General features: G+C 47.3%; 1 protein-coding gene across 5 annotated transcripts in view; it reads right to left on the bottom strand.

Annotated features, from left to right (window-relative positions):
• The window catches only part of EVA1C (eva-1 homolog C), an 82,829-nt gene that overhangs the window by 20,853 nt on the left and 44,893 nt on the right, over positions 1–17,083 (bottom strand). For all 5 annotated transcript variants that reach the window (XM_067739348.1, XM_067739347.1, XM_067739345.1 and 2 more), the window contains one exon: positions 15,044–15,196. In XM_067739348.1, the coding sequence (XP_067595449.1) occupies positions 15,044–15,196 (153 nt within the window). The remainder of the gene's footprint in view (positions 1–15,043; positions 15,197–17,083) is intronic.

Genomic DNA, 17,083 nt, shown 5'->3' with positions numbered 1-17,083 from the left:
GATTGGTCCAGACAAGAGGTGATGGGGTTGGAGGCAGGAGAAGTTGCCGGGGACCGGAGTGGTCAAGACAGGCTTTATGGAGCAGAGGGGCTTGGTCATGGGAGAAGCAGCATGAATTGGACAGAGGCAGGCAAAGAGAGAAAGGTAGAAACACCAAGGCAAGTGGGCCAGAAGCACTTCGTGGGAGTCTAGGGGCTCAGCGTGAGCTGGAATAGCGGGCGTGGGCAAGGAAGACGCAGTAGATGAGTCGGAAAAGCAAAATGGAGCAGGACCAAGCTACCTCTGAACGCTGAGCTAAAGACTTTGAACTTTATTCTGCAAGCAACAGGGAGCCTAAAAAAATGCCTTGATGCTACTTCCTTTGGGGACAGTGTATGGGATGCCCTGGGAGAGAAAAGGAACCAAAGGCAGGGAGACTAGTTTGGAAGCAATTTTAATAATACACGTTGGGAGGAGTTAAGGGCTTGAAGAGAAGGGAATGGAGAAGAAGAGAATTCTAGATACCTCGCAAAGTTCAGCTCACTATAACAGCTAACATTCTGCCAGGCTCTGCTCTCAGCACTTGTATGTGAACTGATACAATGTTTCAACAACCCCATGAGATAGGTTGTTTATTATAATATCTTATATTTTAGAGAGACTATATATAGGATAGGATATATTATTATGTATCATAAGTTGCTTATATAATCTATAATAGGTTAGTTGATATCTAATAGGTTGTTTATATTACATATATGTTTATATATATCTATATATATATAGAGAGAGAGAGAGAGAGAGAGAGTGTGGGTGTATATATATATAAAATATCAATTTTGTGAATGGGGACACAGATGTGTGAGAGGTTACGGAACCGCATACAGCTAAAGAATGAGGACAGCAGGGTCTGGACGTGAACACCCGGGAAAGGCCCTCAAGTCTGCAGGTTTAACCTTTTAACCTCTGAGCTCCACTCTTCAGGTCTCCAGTGGGGGGGAGTGAGGGCCCCACTAAGGATGAGTCAGACCTTCAGCCTGGGGACAGAGGAGATGGCGGTGCCACTGCCGTGGACAGGGGAGATCAGTAGCAGTAGGCAGTTTGGAGGACGAGATGGTAAATTCATTAAAATAAAACAAAACAAAATAAAAAACTATTCTGCCTTTCAAAGGGGAAGGACCATTCAAGAAAGTTTTCAGATCCTGAGATGCCCGTGGGATGTGCATGCCCGCAGAGCCTGAGGGCAGATGCTATGAAGCTGGTCTCAGGGAGAGCACAGGGGCCCCCAGTCACAGGACTTTTCTTTTCTTGGCTACACCACGTAGCTTGCGGGATCTTAGTTCCCTGACCAGGGACTGAACCCGGGCCGTGGCAGTGAAAGCGTGGAGTCCTAACCACTGGAGCGCCAGGGAAGTCCCCTCACAGGACTTTTCTTGTGCTGTCTGTTCATGTCTTACAGATGACAAACTCCTCTACCCTGTAAAAACAAAACCCCTGCAGTCCAATCCCGGAAACTGTCTCCAGCCTTATCGCCTTCCTTCACAGTCAGGATTCTGCAAAGGTCCTCCATGCCGGCCACCTCCGCTGTGTCCCCCTCCACCCACGTCCCAGCCATTCCCCAACGTGCCTCTGCCCTCCACACACCCTGACAAGGGTCCCTTCCCTCAGATCACAGGGACCTACCACTGTCCTAGCAGAGAGATGTGGCGGCCCTAATCCTCGCCCATCTCCGGAACTCGGGTGCCTGAACACTCTTGCTGGAGGCTTCCTCCCTGACCTTGGCTGCCTGGTGCCCTTCCCCCCCATCTGTCTGACTGCTCCATCCCAGAGACCCCTGCAGGCCTGCTCGCCCCACAGGAGGTCCTTCCTCAGCCTGGGCTCTCTCCTTGCACCTTCACACACCATCTGGGCCCACGTCCACCTGGACCATCGGAAAACTGAGGACCCGACCGCTTCCAGCTCCCATAATGGATCGCCTTCGCTGTTCCCTCAGGAACCTCTCACTCCTCACGCGACATTCATCATGTTCCCCTCCCCCACCAACACCCAAGCGAAGCAGCCTGAGCTTGCTCTTCCCCCACTTGCTGCTCTCAGTCGCGCTGCGACATCCTCTAGGCAGCCCGGCCAGAAGCCCCGCCTCCCTCCTCCGAGGTCTGATGCTCGGTCCTAGAATCATCCCTCCTCAGTTCCCCGCTGCAGCTTCATCTTCAACCCTGTCACTTTTGCAGGAAATCTTTTTTTTTTTTTTTTTTTTGCGGTACGCGGGCCTCTCTCACTGTTGTGGCCTCTCCCACTGTTGTGGCCTCTCCCGTTGCGGAGCACAGGCTCCGGACGCGCAGGCTCAGCGGCCATGGCTCATGGGCCCAGCCGCTCTGCGGCACGTGGGAATCTTCCCGGACCGGGGCACGAACCCGTGTCCCCTGCATCGGCAGGCGGACTCCCGACCACTGCGCCACCAGGGAAGCCCTCCAACTCCATCTCTTATGTTAACTAGATATCCGTGAAAGAGTCCAGTTGAAAGGAAGGATCTGTTTGGAAATTCCCTGGAGGTCCAGTGGTTAGGACTCTGCACCTTCACTGTTGAGGGCGTGGGTTCAATCCCTGATTGGGGAACTAAGATCCCATAAGCAGCACGGTATGGCTAAACCAAAAAAAAGGAAGAAAAAAAAGAAAGGAAGGATCTGTGGTAAACACCACAAAGCTGGAAAGACAATGATCTTGAGGAAAGGACAATTAAATTAAATAAATACACACACACACACATATATGCACACACACATATATACAATATATAAATTATATATTTGTTTATGTAATATGTGTGTATATATATTCACACATATAAAAATATATGGACCCTATAAACATATATGTATATATGTATGTGTGTATGTGTGAATATATATGTATATATTTTTGGTGATATATCTAAATGTATGTAATATGCATATCTCAACAAATGGTGAGGAACATTCTTATAAAAGCACTTGATCTGAATATATTCATGAAGGTTCTGATTTATTTTGCTAAGTCCAGTTCCATGATCACTGGAGTGTTGGGCACATAGCAGACACCCAACAATGATATATTTAATGAATGAATTAGTGGACTGGCATGGACGCCAGGGAATGCAAACATCCCATATATCTGGCTTTAGAATGTGTTTGCTCTGTGTGTGTGGGGAGGGGCGGGGTGTGATCCGTGAGTTCAAATCTGTGCTGAGAAAAGCTGCCTGGAGGGGCTTCAGGAAGCTGTCAGCCTCCTTTTGGTCCCTGGGTCAGTTCTCTGCAACTCGCTCTGGCTTGGAATAGATCCATCTTTTTTCTGACTGCTTCTGAATACTCCAGTCTAAAGGAGGCATCTTGCTGGACCTAATCTGGTGCGTTCTTATGAATGAAAGAAAAGTAAACAGAGCAAGTCAAGCAGCCAATGAAGATAGAATGAAATGTTTTAAGTGCCTGAGCATCAAGTACGTCTTTGTGAAGAGTCAAGAACAGTAACGTGAGCAGTGGGTATCATCAGGGTTCCGGCAGGCCACCCAGCGCTCAAATCGGACAACGTAAAGCAAGCTTGATAAAGAGACTTTACAAAGGTGTGGATGGGATGTGAACACCTCGAAGGATGGTGCAGGACCCCGGGGCAAGGAAAAGCTGTGAGATGCTACCACCCCAAGCCTAAGGGGCGAGGGCAATGGCTTCCAGAGCACAAAGGGGGATGCCCCATGGACAGGGCTGCTGCACGGAGCTGGGGTCTGCGGTGGGCAGTCGTGCTGCTTACGGTGCGTTGTGTTGCGTTAGGTTAGCTGCTTTGGTGCCTGGATCTCTCATTGGATGAGAGCTCCTGGAGGGCATGGGAGTTTCTCTGCTGTTTGCCCAGCACCTGGTATCTGCTCAACTCACTGAGACTCTGTGTCCCTCCTGCGTAGCACGAGGAACATCTTTTTCACTGTCTCTCTGTGAGGTTTGTATGAAGCAACTGCGGAAGTCAAAGCCCACATAAATGTGAACTGTTCTCACCAGCTGTCTCTAAGGTCGAATGGAATACCTCCTATGGTTAAAAGTCCAGAAAGTGAAAACAAGCATATGGTACGATCAGACCTAAATATTAAAGTTTAACCTGCAAATAAGCAAAAATTTAAAAACACTGTAAGGAGAATCACCAAGATGGTAACGGGATATTTCTGGCTGATGGGAAAGTTTTTTTTCCCCTATCGATTTTGAGATACTTTCCAAGTTTTTGAGTTTACATTGCTTTGAAATGAAAGCGTACAAAATGAACTTCCTTAAAAAGAAAAATAAAATTCATGTCTGGATAGAAGACAGCTTTTGAATACGAGGGTCTCTGGGGCGATTATTTTCAGAAATGTAAATTTTTCTGCAAATGTAATGATAAACTATTCTTTTGTATAACCCAGTTTGCCCCAGAAGCCATGAAAAGTTTACCTAGGAGTAAAAATGTATCCTTTGAATTTTCTTCCAGTTTATTTAAAAAGTTTTTTATTGAAGTATGATTAATTTACAATGTTGTGTTAGTTTCAAGTGTATAGCAAAGTGATTCAGTTATACATATATACGTATATATTCTTTTTCAGATTGTTTTCCATTATCGGTTATTATAATACAAGATATTGAGTACAGTTCCCTGTGCTATACAGTAGGTCCTTGTTGTTTACTTACTTTATATATAGTAGTGTGTATCTGTTAATCCCAAACTCTTAATTTATCTCTCCCCAGTCCCTTGCAGTTTATTTTTATTATTATTTTTCATTGCTTTGTGGACGCACAGGTTCTTCTCTGAGCACATGTATGAGTTGAAAAAAAGAAACCTTAAATCTCAAGAGATCTGAGAATGCACTGTATGATTTCTGTATAAGCCACCTACACTGGGAAGAAGTAACTGTACGAATTATGAAGTTATTCTTAGAAGTCCTATAATAACTACTATTGTTTTTGTCTGTAAACTATTATTTTTTTCTGTTTCAAAATAAAAACATGTTTGTAGTTGAAAACTTGAAAATCACAAATATGCCTAAACCAGGAAAATAAAAATCCCTAGTAAATCCCACTAATAGGAAAAAAAAGGTTAACCTTTAAAGAACATCCTTGTAGTCACTTTTCTATGTTTAAATGTCCTTCCCCCCCCAATGGGATCATGTACATATTACTCTGTATGCTATTTTTTCTCATTTATTAATATATTTGTGAAAATTTTAACATAAGCATCATTTTAAAGAGGTGTAGAGATTCTCACTTCATGGATGTATCAGCTCTATTTACAATACCCTATTGGTAGACATTCTGATGAGTTCCATGGTTTAATGCTATAAAGAATTCTATGTGAAACATCCTTAGAGATAAACATTTGCACACAGGCATGGTAGTTTCTAATTCTTGGAAGTAGATTGCTTTGTCAGAGGGCATTCAAAATGTTAAAGTTTTTGACACACACTGCCAACCCGTTACCCAGAAGAGTTGTACCAATTCATGCTCTTGCCAGAACGGTATAAGAGCCCTGGAAACATTATATTTTCTTAGGACATGTGCCTGACCATATTCTTTAAGGCTCACAGAGGAAGGGCGAGGGGAAGAGACTCCCATTTGTAAGACGACAATCCTCTTGCACCCAGGAGGTCCTGTGACCAGCGTGATTTACAGAGGCAGGCTTCTGCACTCACAGCTACCCTGGGAGTGAAAGAATTTATCTTGGTGAGAAGGAAAGAAGCCACAGTGTGTTTTTAGGAAGAGGCCCAAGGTAATTCAGGTCCACTTCGGGTCTGACCATTTCCTTGTTGATGCTGAGCTCTGAACCATTGGCAGGATTCTTTTTTTAAAGTGGTTATTTCCCTCCCAGGCTGATTCTGTTTGCACCTCTCTGCCTGGCAAACTACCCTCCACCCCAATACATGTGATAACAAGATATTCAACTTTTTTTTGGGGGGGGGAGGCTACTGTTTAACAGAAACTGAAGTTAATCGCTCTTTACAACCTGTGTTTATTCAGATAATTAGGCTGGTTGCTCTTAAGAGACTTTCTTGGCAGTGGGAATCCCTGGCACCTTGATCTTTGGCTGAAAAGTCCAGGCTTGCCCACACTTGGCCTTGGGGTGGCCTTAGCCCAGCCTTTGACGTCCATTGTGTCGTTTTTCTCATTCACTTCTTAAGGAAATAGAGTCCCTGGAGCCCATCCAGAAAATGCAGCTGCAGCAGGAAATGACGTCCCATAGTGGAGGCCCAGCGAAGGGAACTTTCTGGAGGCCTGCTTTCCTAAGTTCACGCCCGGGTCTGTGGGAAGGTTCTGTGTTAGGATGCTGCTTCACTGGTGTTTGTCTGGAACCAACGCTGATCACTTCCATACCTTTCTTTCAGTTTCTCTTCCACTAGAGGAGCTGTAAGTTTTCGGGTTTTTTTTTTTTTTTTTTCAAATTTTGTGGCCACGCCACACGGCATGTGGGATCTTGGTTCTCCGACCAGGGATTGAACCCACACCCCCTGCATTGGAAGCGTGGGGAGTCTTAACCACTGGGCCTCCAGGGAAGTCCCAAAAAGAGCCATAAGTGCTGAGGGGTCTGACTTGCTTTAAGATCTTTCAGAAATTTTGGGTCACCACCCTCAAGAAGAGACACCAGATCTACCTGTGTTTGAACCTGCGTGACGGTAAAATGTCACTTTTTGACAGCTGTGACGGTCAGTCAGCCTTTGTAGTAGTTTATAGGGCCGTGGTAATGAGTACCACAAACTGGGTGGCTTAAACAACAGAATTTTGTTTCCTCTTGGTTCTGGAGGCCGGAAGTCCAAGATGTCAGGAGGGTTGGCTCCTTCTGAGGTTTCTCTCCTTAGCTTGCAAATGGCTGACCTCTCCTGCGTCCTCACATGGTCTTCCCTCTGTGTGTGTCCGTGTCCTGATCTCCCCTTCTTATAAGCAGTCATGTTGGATTAAGGCCCTCCCATATGACCGCGGTTTAACTTAGTCACCTCTTTAAAGGCCCCATCTTCCCAGACAGTCACAATTCTGAGGTACTGGAGGTTAGGATGTCAACACGGGAATTTTACGAGGACACAGTTCAGCCCGTAGCAGCCTTCAAGATGGCGCCCAATGGTCTCAACCTCCTGGAATTCACACCCTTGTGTAGCCTCCTCCCTCAAAGAATCAGCTGGTCTGTGAGACCCATAGAGTTGGGTGGAGGTGACGGTGTGTGGCTTCCATTTGCTCTTCTCCATCTTGGGCTTTGGGAGAAGCCAGCTGCCATGTCTCAAGGACACTCAAGAGACCTATGTGGGGAGAACCAAGGTCTCCCACCAACAACCTGCACCAACTTGCCCGCCATGTGAGTGAGTCACCTTGGAAGTCCAGCCCTCAGATGACTGCAGCCCAAGCCGACATGCCAGCTGCAACCATGAGACACCATGAGGCCCTAAGCAAGAACTTCCCAACTAGGGTATCCCAGAATCCCTGCCCCACAGAAACGGTGTGGTAATAAATGTTCATTTTTGTTTTAAGCCATTAAATTTGGGAATATTTCATTACTCTGCAATAGAAAACAAATACAGTAGATGCAAACTATTACATTTAGAATGGGTAAACAACAAGGTCCTACTGTATAGCACACAAAAGTATATTCTGTGATAAACCATAATGGAAAAGAATATAAAAAAGAGGGGTTTTCCTGGTGGCGCAGTGGTTGAGAGTCCGCCTGCCAATGCAGGGGACACGGGTTCGTGCCCTGGTCCGGGAAGATCCCATATGCCGCAGAGCTGCTGGGCCCGTGAGCCATGGCCACTGAGCCTGCGCGGCCGGAGCCTGTGCTCCGCAACGGGAGAGGCCACAACAGTGAGAGGCCCGCGTACCGCAAAAAAAAAAAAAAGAATATAAAAAAGAATGTCTACCTGTGTATAACTGAGTCACTTTGCTGTACAGCAGAGACTGGCACAACATTGTAAATCAACTATACTTCAATTTAAAAAAATAAAAGAAAAGAAAACAAATACACATTGCTGGGGAAAGAAAATCCTAAAACTACAGAAGTAGCTTTGGGACTGGGAAGTGGGCATAGTTGGGAGGACCTTGAGGAGATGGTTCAAGTCCAAGGGCCTTGAAGACAAGCCCAGCATCAGTAACCTTTGCGTCCTGAGCCAAGTGCATCTTCAAGGCAGAGCTTCCCAACTTCAACAGTGAATGCAGGGACTTCCCTGGTGGCGCAGTGGATAAGAATCCACCTGCCAATGCAGGGGACACGGGTTCGAGCCCTGGTCCGGGACGATCGCACATGCCGCGGAGCAAGTAAGCCCGTGCGCCACAACTACTGAGCCTGTGCTCTAGAGCCCGCGAGCCACAACTACTGAGCCCACGTGCCACAACTACTGAAGCCTGTGCACCTAGAGCCCATGCTCCACAACAAGAGAAGCCACCACAATAAGAAGCACATGCACTGCAACGAAGAGTAGCCCCCCACTGGCCGCAACTAGAGAAAGCCTGCATGCAGCAACGAAGACCCAACGCAGCCAAAAATAAATAAATTATAAAAAAGACAAAACCAGTGAATGCACACAGGTACACTGAATGCATCTCCTCAGGCCTCCAGGCTTCCCTTGGACTCTTGATTTTGGGTATGGGCAGTGCCTCCCTTTACCCCTCTGTGCCATGCAAATATAATTTTCTGTGTGTGATGACGTGGGAAGACTGGGAAGCCCTGTCCAAGGCCAGGGTGTGGTGTGTGACCAGCGCCTCACCATGGCTGCGCCTGCCCTGATACATTCCAGATGGGACCAGCTTAGAGTATCACCCATAGAGCGTGGAGACTCTGTCTGCCCTCCTCCCAGCCCAGACCCGGAGGCCTTGCCGAGGACAGCATGAGTCCCCTCATATCCTTGGGGATGTCCAGTAGAAGCTTGGGTCCCGCTATGGGAGGTACTGACGGCCAGGCCTTGGGCAGCCCTGAGGATGCTTGTGGGAACATGATGCCGTCACACCATGATGTGGGGACCACATGTACCTGCCCGACTCCCACCAGGGGCGTCCCCCTCTCCACCACCACTCAACCCATTCCCTTTGAACTTATCCTATGTATGAAGTACACAGACGCAACCAGCCCTATATAGCAAACCTGGACTACTAGTTCAGAAAAAAATATACCGTGGCATGGGAAACGTCCAGCAGAAAAAAATGTATAAAGGGTTCATATCTTTACTCTGTCTTGAGCTCATAAAAATTAATGGAAAAAATAAAGATCTCAACAACAACAAAAGGACAAAGGCTAGAGACACAGTGTGTGCAAAGCACAAATGCAATAACCACAAACACAAGGGGAAAGGTTCAAGGTCATTCATAAACAAAGAAAAGCAAATAAAAAATATACAGAAAGGCCACTATATACCTATTAACTTGGAAACATGAAGAAAAATCATACAGAATGCTGCAAAAATTGCAGGGAAACCCACAGTTCTACGTCACTGTTTATGCACATAAACTGGTATGAAAAGGTTTTGGAAAGACCTCTGGTGGTACATGGGAAGAACTGTAAACATGCCCATGCCCTCCTTTGGAATAAAACTTCTGGGAATTTATCCCAAGGAAATAAACCAGAGGAAAGAAAAAGCTACAAGCACAGGTTCCTTACACATTGTTTATGATATTTAAAAATCAGAAACAATGAAATAGGGACTTCCCTGGTGGTGCAGTGGTTAAGAGTCCGCCTGCCAATGCAGGGGACACGGGTTCGAGCCCTGGTCAGGGAAGATCCCACATGCCGCGGAGCAACTAAGCCCGAGCGCCACAACTACTGAGCCTGCTCTCTAGAGCTCGTGCTCCGTAACAAGAGAAGCCACCGCAACGAGAAGCCCTCACACCCCAATGAAGAGTAGCCCCTGTTCTCCGCAACTAGAGAAAGCCCTCATGTAGCAACGATGACCCAATGCAGCCAAAAAATAAATCAATTAATTAAAAAAAAAAAAGCAATGAAACAGCCACCAGGGAATGGGTAAGTAAAGTATATATTGTATCCCTTTAACAAGAGAGTGATTGACTTTGTCAGGAATTCACTGGTCATGTGGAAAACCACCCGTGACATAAAGTTAAATCTCAAAGCAGAATTCAAATGTATCTACTTCAGAATTGCCATTATGTAAAAGTTGTTCTCTGCTCATCATACACCAGGACTTGGAAGAGATCCTGAAAAGAAAAATCTTTTCATTTGATGGGAAAAATCTGTGGCTGAATCTTTCTCTTATTTCTGTTCAATACAATGACGGTGCTTGTGCAGAACAACAATCATCACAACAATTATCTTTTAGAAAGAAGTGGAAATGCTCTCGCTGGGTATCTGCGTGCTAACGCCCCGCTCCGCCCTGCTTTCTGACCGAGTATGCGGGGCTGCCCTGGGTACCCAGACCCTGAGCTTGTGGGGCTGCACCAGACTTTAGCTTATATGCAAGAGGAAAAGCACACACATCCCCTTTCAGAGGCCCAAGGTGAGACCCGACCACTTGGCCTTTAGGCAACCATCCTCCCAAGTTCACACCAGGTTCCGGGGTTAAAAATAAACAGCCCTTTCTCCTTCTTCGAAGCGCTGAGGCCCAGCTGCAGTAATAACTTAGAACTGAGAGCAGAGATCACACACCGGTGGCCCATGGACCGGATGTGGCCCGTAGGCATGTTTTGTTTGGCTTGCACGGTGTTTTAAAAGTTGGAAAATTTCACATTAAAAAAAAAATTCAGATTCCCAGCATCTCATGAGAGGTTGGAAGCTGTGACAACACCAGGCCCACATTCCAGGCCGGCAACCATCCACCCGCCGGAGGCCAGTGTGGGTGCCTCACTTAGGAAGGGGGGCTCTGACTCATTCACAGGGCTCGAGATTCACACGGGCACCTGCTCTGTGCCAGGCTCTGCTCTGCTTGCTGGGAATTCCACAGGAAAAAAGAGGCATATCCTCTGCAGTGCTGGCCTTCTCCAGGTGAGAGAGACCATATGCACGTAAGTGACTATTTCCACGTTATGAAGACAATCAAATGGGGACAGCTCGAGTGGGATGGCAGGGACAAGGTGCCGTGCTGGCAGGCTGCCTCGGAGAACCTCTCTGAAATGACATCTGAGTTGATTCCCGAATGACGAGACGGAGCTGGCCATGCAAAGATGTGGGGTGAGATTCCAGGCCAGAGGAAGAGCTTGTGCAAAGGCCCTGGGGTATGAAGGAGTGTGGAGTGCTCCAGTGGTAGTGAAGGAAGGAGAGAGAGAGGCGCACCACAGCTGGGAGACTGGGTTTATTCTACAGTAGACAGAGTGAAGGGCTTTAAGTGGGGTGGGGGGATGTGATCTGATTTGATTTAAATAAAATCCCTCTGACTGCTAAGTGAAGAAGGGGCTCAGGGAGGGTGTGGAATCAAGAAGCGAGGCCGGAGACCAGTCAAGAGGCAGCCCAGATGGTCCAGGTGAGAGAAGCCCTGAGTGGGCTGGGAGCAAACAGTCTGGATACTGGGTACGGGGAGAGTCCACAGGACTTGCAGACGCAGTGGATGGGAGACAGGGGGTCAAAAGAGGGTGCTTTTTAAAGTGGGTGATATTAAAGTGTGTTTATATCAGAGGGAAAACTGATGATTTTTGTGGGGCGAACACGCCAAATTCAGTTTAAAACCCTTACGTACAGTTTACCTGGGCCAAGAAGTGGAGTATTTCTTAGCCTTCAGTTAGATCAAGAAACTTCACCAGCACAGGCAGCCAGGGGTTCATATTTCTGCACACATGCACGGTTCTGCCCTTAAGTGCTAACCCGAAAGGTGAAACCAGAGGCCTCCACGTAAGGCTGTGGGACAAGATGAACGGGGACCCGAGACGGTGAGGTGAAGGGCACACGAGATGGTGAGATGAAGGGGGACCCGAGACAGTGAGCGGAAGGGGGACCCGCAAGGACCCTTTCATTTCCCTTGGACCCCTTCGCACTGCAGAGCCTGGGGCCAGTGGATCTCTGGCATTTGGGTGGCGGTTCATGAATGCAGTGAAGAGCTTGACCCTCACCCTCACGGGCACTCAAGGGGCCATGGGCAGAAGCACGCAACTGCGAGGGGAGGGTGGGAAGGGGGAGAGGGATGGGCAGGCTGTTTATTTATTTATTTTTTTGCAGTACGCGAGCCTCTCACTGCCGTGGCCTCTCCCGCTGCAGAGCACAGGCTCCGGACGCGCAGGCTCAGCGGCCATGGCTCACGGGCCCAGCCGCTCCGCGGCACGCGGGATCCTCCCGGACCGGGGCACGAACCCGCATCCCCTGCATCGGTAGGCGGACTCTCAACCACTGCGCCACCAGGGAAGCCCTGGCAGGCTGTTTTTGCCATGTGACTTGGCCAGGGCTCAGGATTTAATAACTGAACAGCCAAGCAAGGGGCACAGTCTCCCATTCACAGCCCTTTCCTGAGTCAACAAGGCTTATTCACAGCTGACCTGAGGATTCCCTGAACTCTCTATGGAAACCTGTCTTTTAACCACGGGGTCTGCTAACGTTTTCTTTGGCTGATGACTTTTCCCTGTAAACCCAACTCCCATCCAACCTCCCAGGAACCTAAGGCAGTGACGTACGGAACGTCAGTCATTCAGCCTGCACACAGATCTACCTACCTGGCTGACCAACTTCTGCTCAAAAGAACTCCTAGGATAGATGTTACTTATTGCTGTCTCCCAAAACACACATGGCTAAGCTAGACTCAGTGAGCCCGAGAAATGGGATGTCCCACACTGATATTAAGAAGTGGAGTCGCTTTCTGTCGAAAGAGATCAGATCACCAAGGGTGCCTTGTCCAGCTAAGCAAACCAGATGATACAGGGAGCCCCTGCAGGATGTTCAGTGATCAGATTTGCCTTTTAGAAGGTACCTCTGGCCACCCAGGGGAGAAAGCCATGCCTAGGGACAGGGGGACTCCTGTGATGACCAGGCAATGGTCCTTTGACCTAACGCAGCAGCAGGAACAAGGGAAAAGGGGGTGGAGACATTGTGAACACGGGGAGATGTTATATGGGAGGGAGAATGGAGTTTCCAAACTCACAAGTCACTTGCTGGAGCACCGGGCACTATGCACAGACAGCAGGAGCCACCCTCACGAGGGTCTCTCTGCCCACGTGGCAGGCAAGCCTGTTAAGACGGGACCTAATTAAGAGCGGCCGGATGCCCACTTCGGCCTGCTTCTGCTGTCTGCCTCGGCTGTCCTTCAGACGACCTTCTACCTTCCCTGAACGCTGGGCGAGGGGCCTCGGAGACACGTGTGACACGTGTTCCTTGTGAATTGCTTTTTGGTTCTCTCTCCAGCCTTGCCTAAGAGTGTGCCTGTGTAGCTAGGTCACTTTACATTCTTTTTTTTTTTTTTTCAGATCCAAGATATTAGTTATGTATAAACTTCTTTTTTAAATTAATGTTTAATTTCACATGTGATCCAGGAATCGATTGCAGCAATTTAACACATTAAGGAGCTCATTTCAGGTTTGATGAATAAAGTGCAACTTCTTGGGCCGTTTCACAATTGGTCTGTTCTCTCTGGTAACACGGCGGGTGGAGCTGAGGCCGTTTCACCACCACAGATTGGGGTGTGTGATGGTTAATTTCATGTGCCATTTTGCCTAGGCTACAGTGCCCAGTGGTTTGGTCAGACACCAGTCTAGATGTTATTGGGAAGGTATTTTTAAGATACGACTAACCTTAGACATAGAAAATAAACTTATGGTTACTAAAGGGGAAAGGGGGGAGGGATAAACTAGGAGCTTGCGATTAACAGATACACACTACTATATATAAAATAGACAAACATCAAAGACCTACTGTATAGCACAGGGAACTATTCAATATCTTGTAATACCCTATAATGGAAAAGAATTTGAAAAAGAATACACACACACACACACACACACACATATATACATGTATAAGTGAATCACTTTGCTGTACACCTGAAACATTGTAAATCAACTATACTTCAATTTAAAAAAAAAGATATGACTAACAGTAAATCAGCAGACTTTGAGTAACGCAGATCACCCTCCATAACGTGGGTGGACGTCAACCAATCCATGGAAGGCCTTAGGAGCAAAGACTGGGGTCATCTGAAAAGGGAGTTCTTCTCCAGGCCGCAACATAGAACTTCTGCCAGGGTTTCCAGCCTGCTGTCCTGTGGAATTCAAACTCAAGACTGAACATCAACTCTTACCTGAGTTTTCAGACTGCCAGCCTGCCCTGCAGGTTTCAAACTTGCCAACCTCCACAAATATGTGAGCCAATTCTTTAAAATCAGTCTATCTATCTATCTATCTATTATCTATCAATCTACCTATCATCTATCTATCTATCAATTATCTATCAATCTACCTATCATCTATCTATCTATCTATCTATCCACCTATCTCCTATTGGTTCCATTTCTCTGGAGAACCCTAATAATAACAGAGGGTGACTTTGAAGGGTGGAGCTCTCAGGTGTGTCGGGTCATCATCTTAGCTCCAAACTGCGGACTTCTAAGAATGACTCACTGAGCCCTTCTCCACCCTGAACATAGCCTCAGGGCCTTAGCATGGGCTCTTCTCCCCGCCTGGAGAAGAGCCGTCCCCAGGACCTGCAGGCTCTGCCCCTCCGAGTCCCTGCTCAGCACACCCATCAGTCCACAGCACTGCGCCTCCCTGCAGCACCCTCCGCGTGCTCTCCGGCCTTCCCTCCCTCCCTCCCTCCCTCATGTGCTCTTCCCTTTAATGCTTATGGGCACCGGAAGTGCGACACATTAGCTCGTTTATTATCTGCTTTCTCATCCACTGCTGGAAGGTCAGCTCCAGGGAGACTCTGTGCTGGTCGCTGATGACTCCCCCATGCTTACAACAGGCCCTGCATACAGCAGGTGCTCAGTAAATACTCGGTGTAGACTAACTGAACAACAGACGGATTCCAGAATGTGGGGCAGAGGGAGACAGGACCCTCGGGGGTGGTTTCCCCCTGCCCTTGACTTTCCCTCTAGTCCAGGTACCAGCCAGCGCGTGGCCTCCTTCCTTAGGGACCGGAGCCCTAATCTCCGACAGCACCCTGACAACAGCCACATAAAGACACATACCAAAGGGGGGGAGCCACGTGGCTTCCGAGGAGCAGACGTCCCTCTCCTGGGTCTTCCTGCCATAGGTCGCTGAGTAGATGTTGAGAAACTTGGACTCGTGGCAGTGCAGTTTCAGCTCGTGGTCTTCACACACAGTTTTGTTTTTTAATTCATCTGAAGCAGAAACAAAAACAGGTGGCACCATCAGCTTCCTCAGAAGGAATCAGAAAGCACTGCCCGTGCCCCGGCCAGGTCCCATCCCCCGGGGGGCTGCACCCCAGGAAGGGGAGAGTCGGGATGGTCCTGCCTGCCATGGGCTCTCTGACCCTGCAAAATCCTCTGCAGGAAGAGGGTCAACAAGTGCAAAGACCCAGGAATTACCCTAAGGACCAAACGGAGGAGGAGAGATGCCAGGGTGAAGACAGCAGGGCTCCCTGGGCTAGGTCCTGGGCCAGGCCATAAAGGGAGTTTCTCTCTCTCCCCACTTGAGGTCCCACGTTCCTTAATCGAAGGGAGCCTCTTCTCAAATGCCATACTGGGACTCACACAGGTAAATACCAGGAATTACCTGATGGAAGATTAAGTTCAGGAGAGAGTCCAGCTAAACGGCACCACCCAACTTCGTAACGTTCTAGTATTCCGTTCGTGTATTTACAAAGAGAAAGAGAAATGATAGGAAAGTAAATTATGTCCTTGTCTAGGCAAGGAAAAAAAGCAAGGCACGGTGTCTGTGAAGGATCGCTCTTTGAAACAACAAGGTCCTACTGTAGAGCACAGGGAACTATATTCAATATCATGTAATAAACCAGAATGCAAAAGAATATGAAAAAGAATATTGAAAAAAAATAAAAGAATCCCTCTTTGAAGAGGTGTGAAGAGTTGGCCCCAAGTCTGGTGATCCAGGAACAACGAGCCCTTGTGCTGGCGTGGGTCCTAGGAGAGGACGAGTCCAGCTTATAGTCTGTTCCAAAGAATTCAGGAAAAGTTTATGTTTATTCCGTGCACCACAGTGACACTTCCCTTTGCAACGTCATACAGAGTTGACATTATACATGCGCCCTGGAGAAAATATAGTTCGTTGGTTTTTTTTAAAAGAGTGCCCCCAAAACCATTCAATTGACTAAAATGTCTTAATAATGATTTGATTTTTTAAAGTAATAATACTTAACACTGCAGACACAATAGAGTACCTAACGTATGATTCTAGTTCTGTGAGCTATCCAGAAAAGGCAAACCTCTAGAGACAGAATGAAGATTAGGGGTCTTCTGAGGCTGAGAGCTGGGGACACGAAGTGACAATGGCAAATGGACACAAGGAAATAGTTTCAGATGATGGAAATATTCTATTGCTGGACTGTTGCGGCTGCACAACTTCAGTACGTCTACTAAAACTCATTGAATTGTACAGTTAAAATGGGTGAATGTTTTGCTATGTAAATTACACCTCAACAAAGACATTTTAAAAATAACAATAGCTGATGTTTACACCTTCTCTGAACTTAGGCCTTGTTCTGGATCTTTAAATGTATCAGTGAACTTACTACTCCAAGCAGCCCTTCCGTGAGCCCCTCTTTACATCCTTTGCATGTTGTGTTTCAGATCTTTAGAAATCACTTGTAGGAGTGATTCATAGATACTGGATGCTAACTTTTGAACTTTGGTCTCTTACATGTTATAAATGTCTTTTCCTAGCCTCCCACTTATTTTACACCTTGCAAGATAAAAGCAAAGCAAAACATAAAGGGGACCGTGGTCATTTCTTTGCATGTGGGGTTCTCTCCCTCCCTCACCCAAACGTTTGTATAAGAAAAATCATGAAAAAATGCTAGCCCCACTCTATCACCCCAGTCCTAGTTTTTTCTACTTTGAGGCACAGCTTTCAGCCAGACAAGCATTGGTGTCAACAGCAAACGAGAGCTAAATTCCATGAGCTGCTCAGGGTGTCACGGGCTGCCTAGGACGAGAAGAAACAGAAAGGAAAACTAGCCCACACCCTCCATCACCCTCACAGTCAACCTGTCTTTCACTTCTCTCTCCCATTCATGTTTTTGTTCCACTTTT

Source organism: Pseudorca crassidens, chromosome 5 (genome assembly GCF_039906515.1).
Source record: "Pseudorca crassidens isolate mPseCra1 chromosome 5, mPseCra1.hap1, whole genome shotgun sequence".
NCBI classification, from domain to species: Eukaryota; Metazoa; Chordata; class Mammalia; order Artiodactyla; family Delphinidae; genus Pseudorca; species Pseudorca crassidens.
Note: the sequence above shows the minus strand (reverse complement) of the source record. Positions and strands in the feature narration are given on the sequence as shown.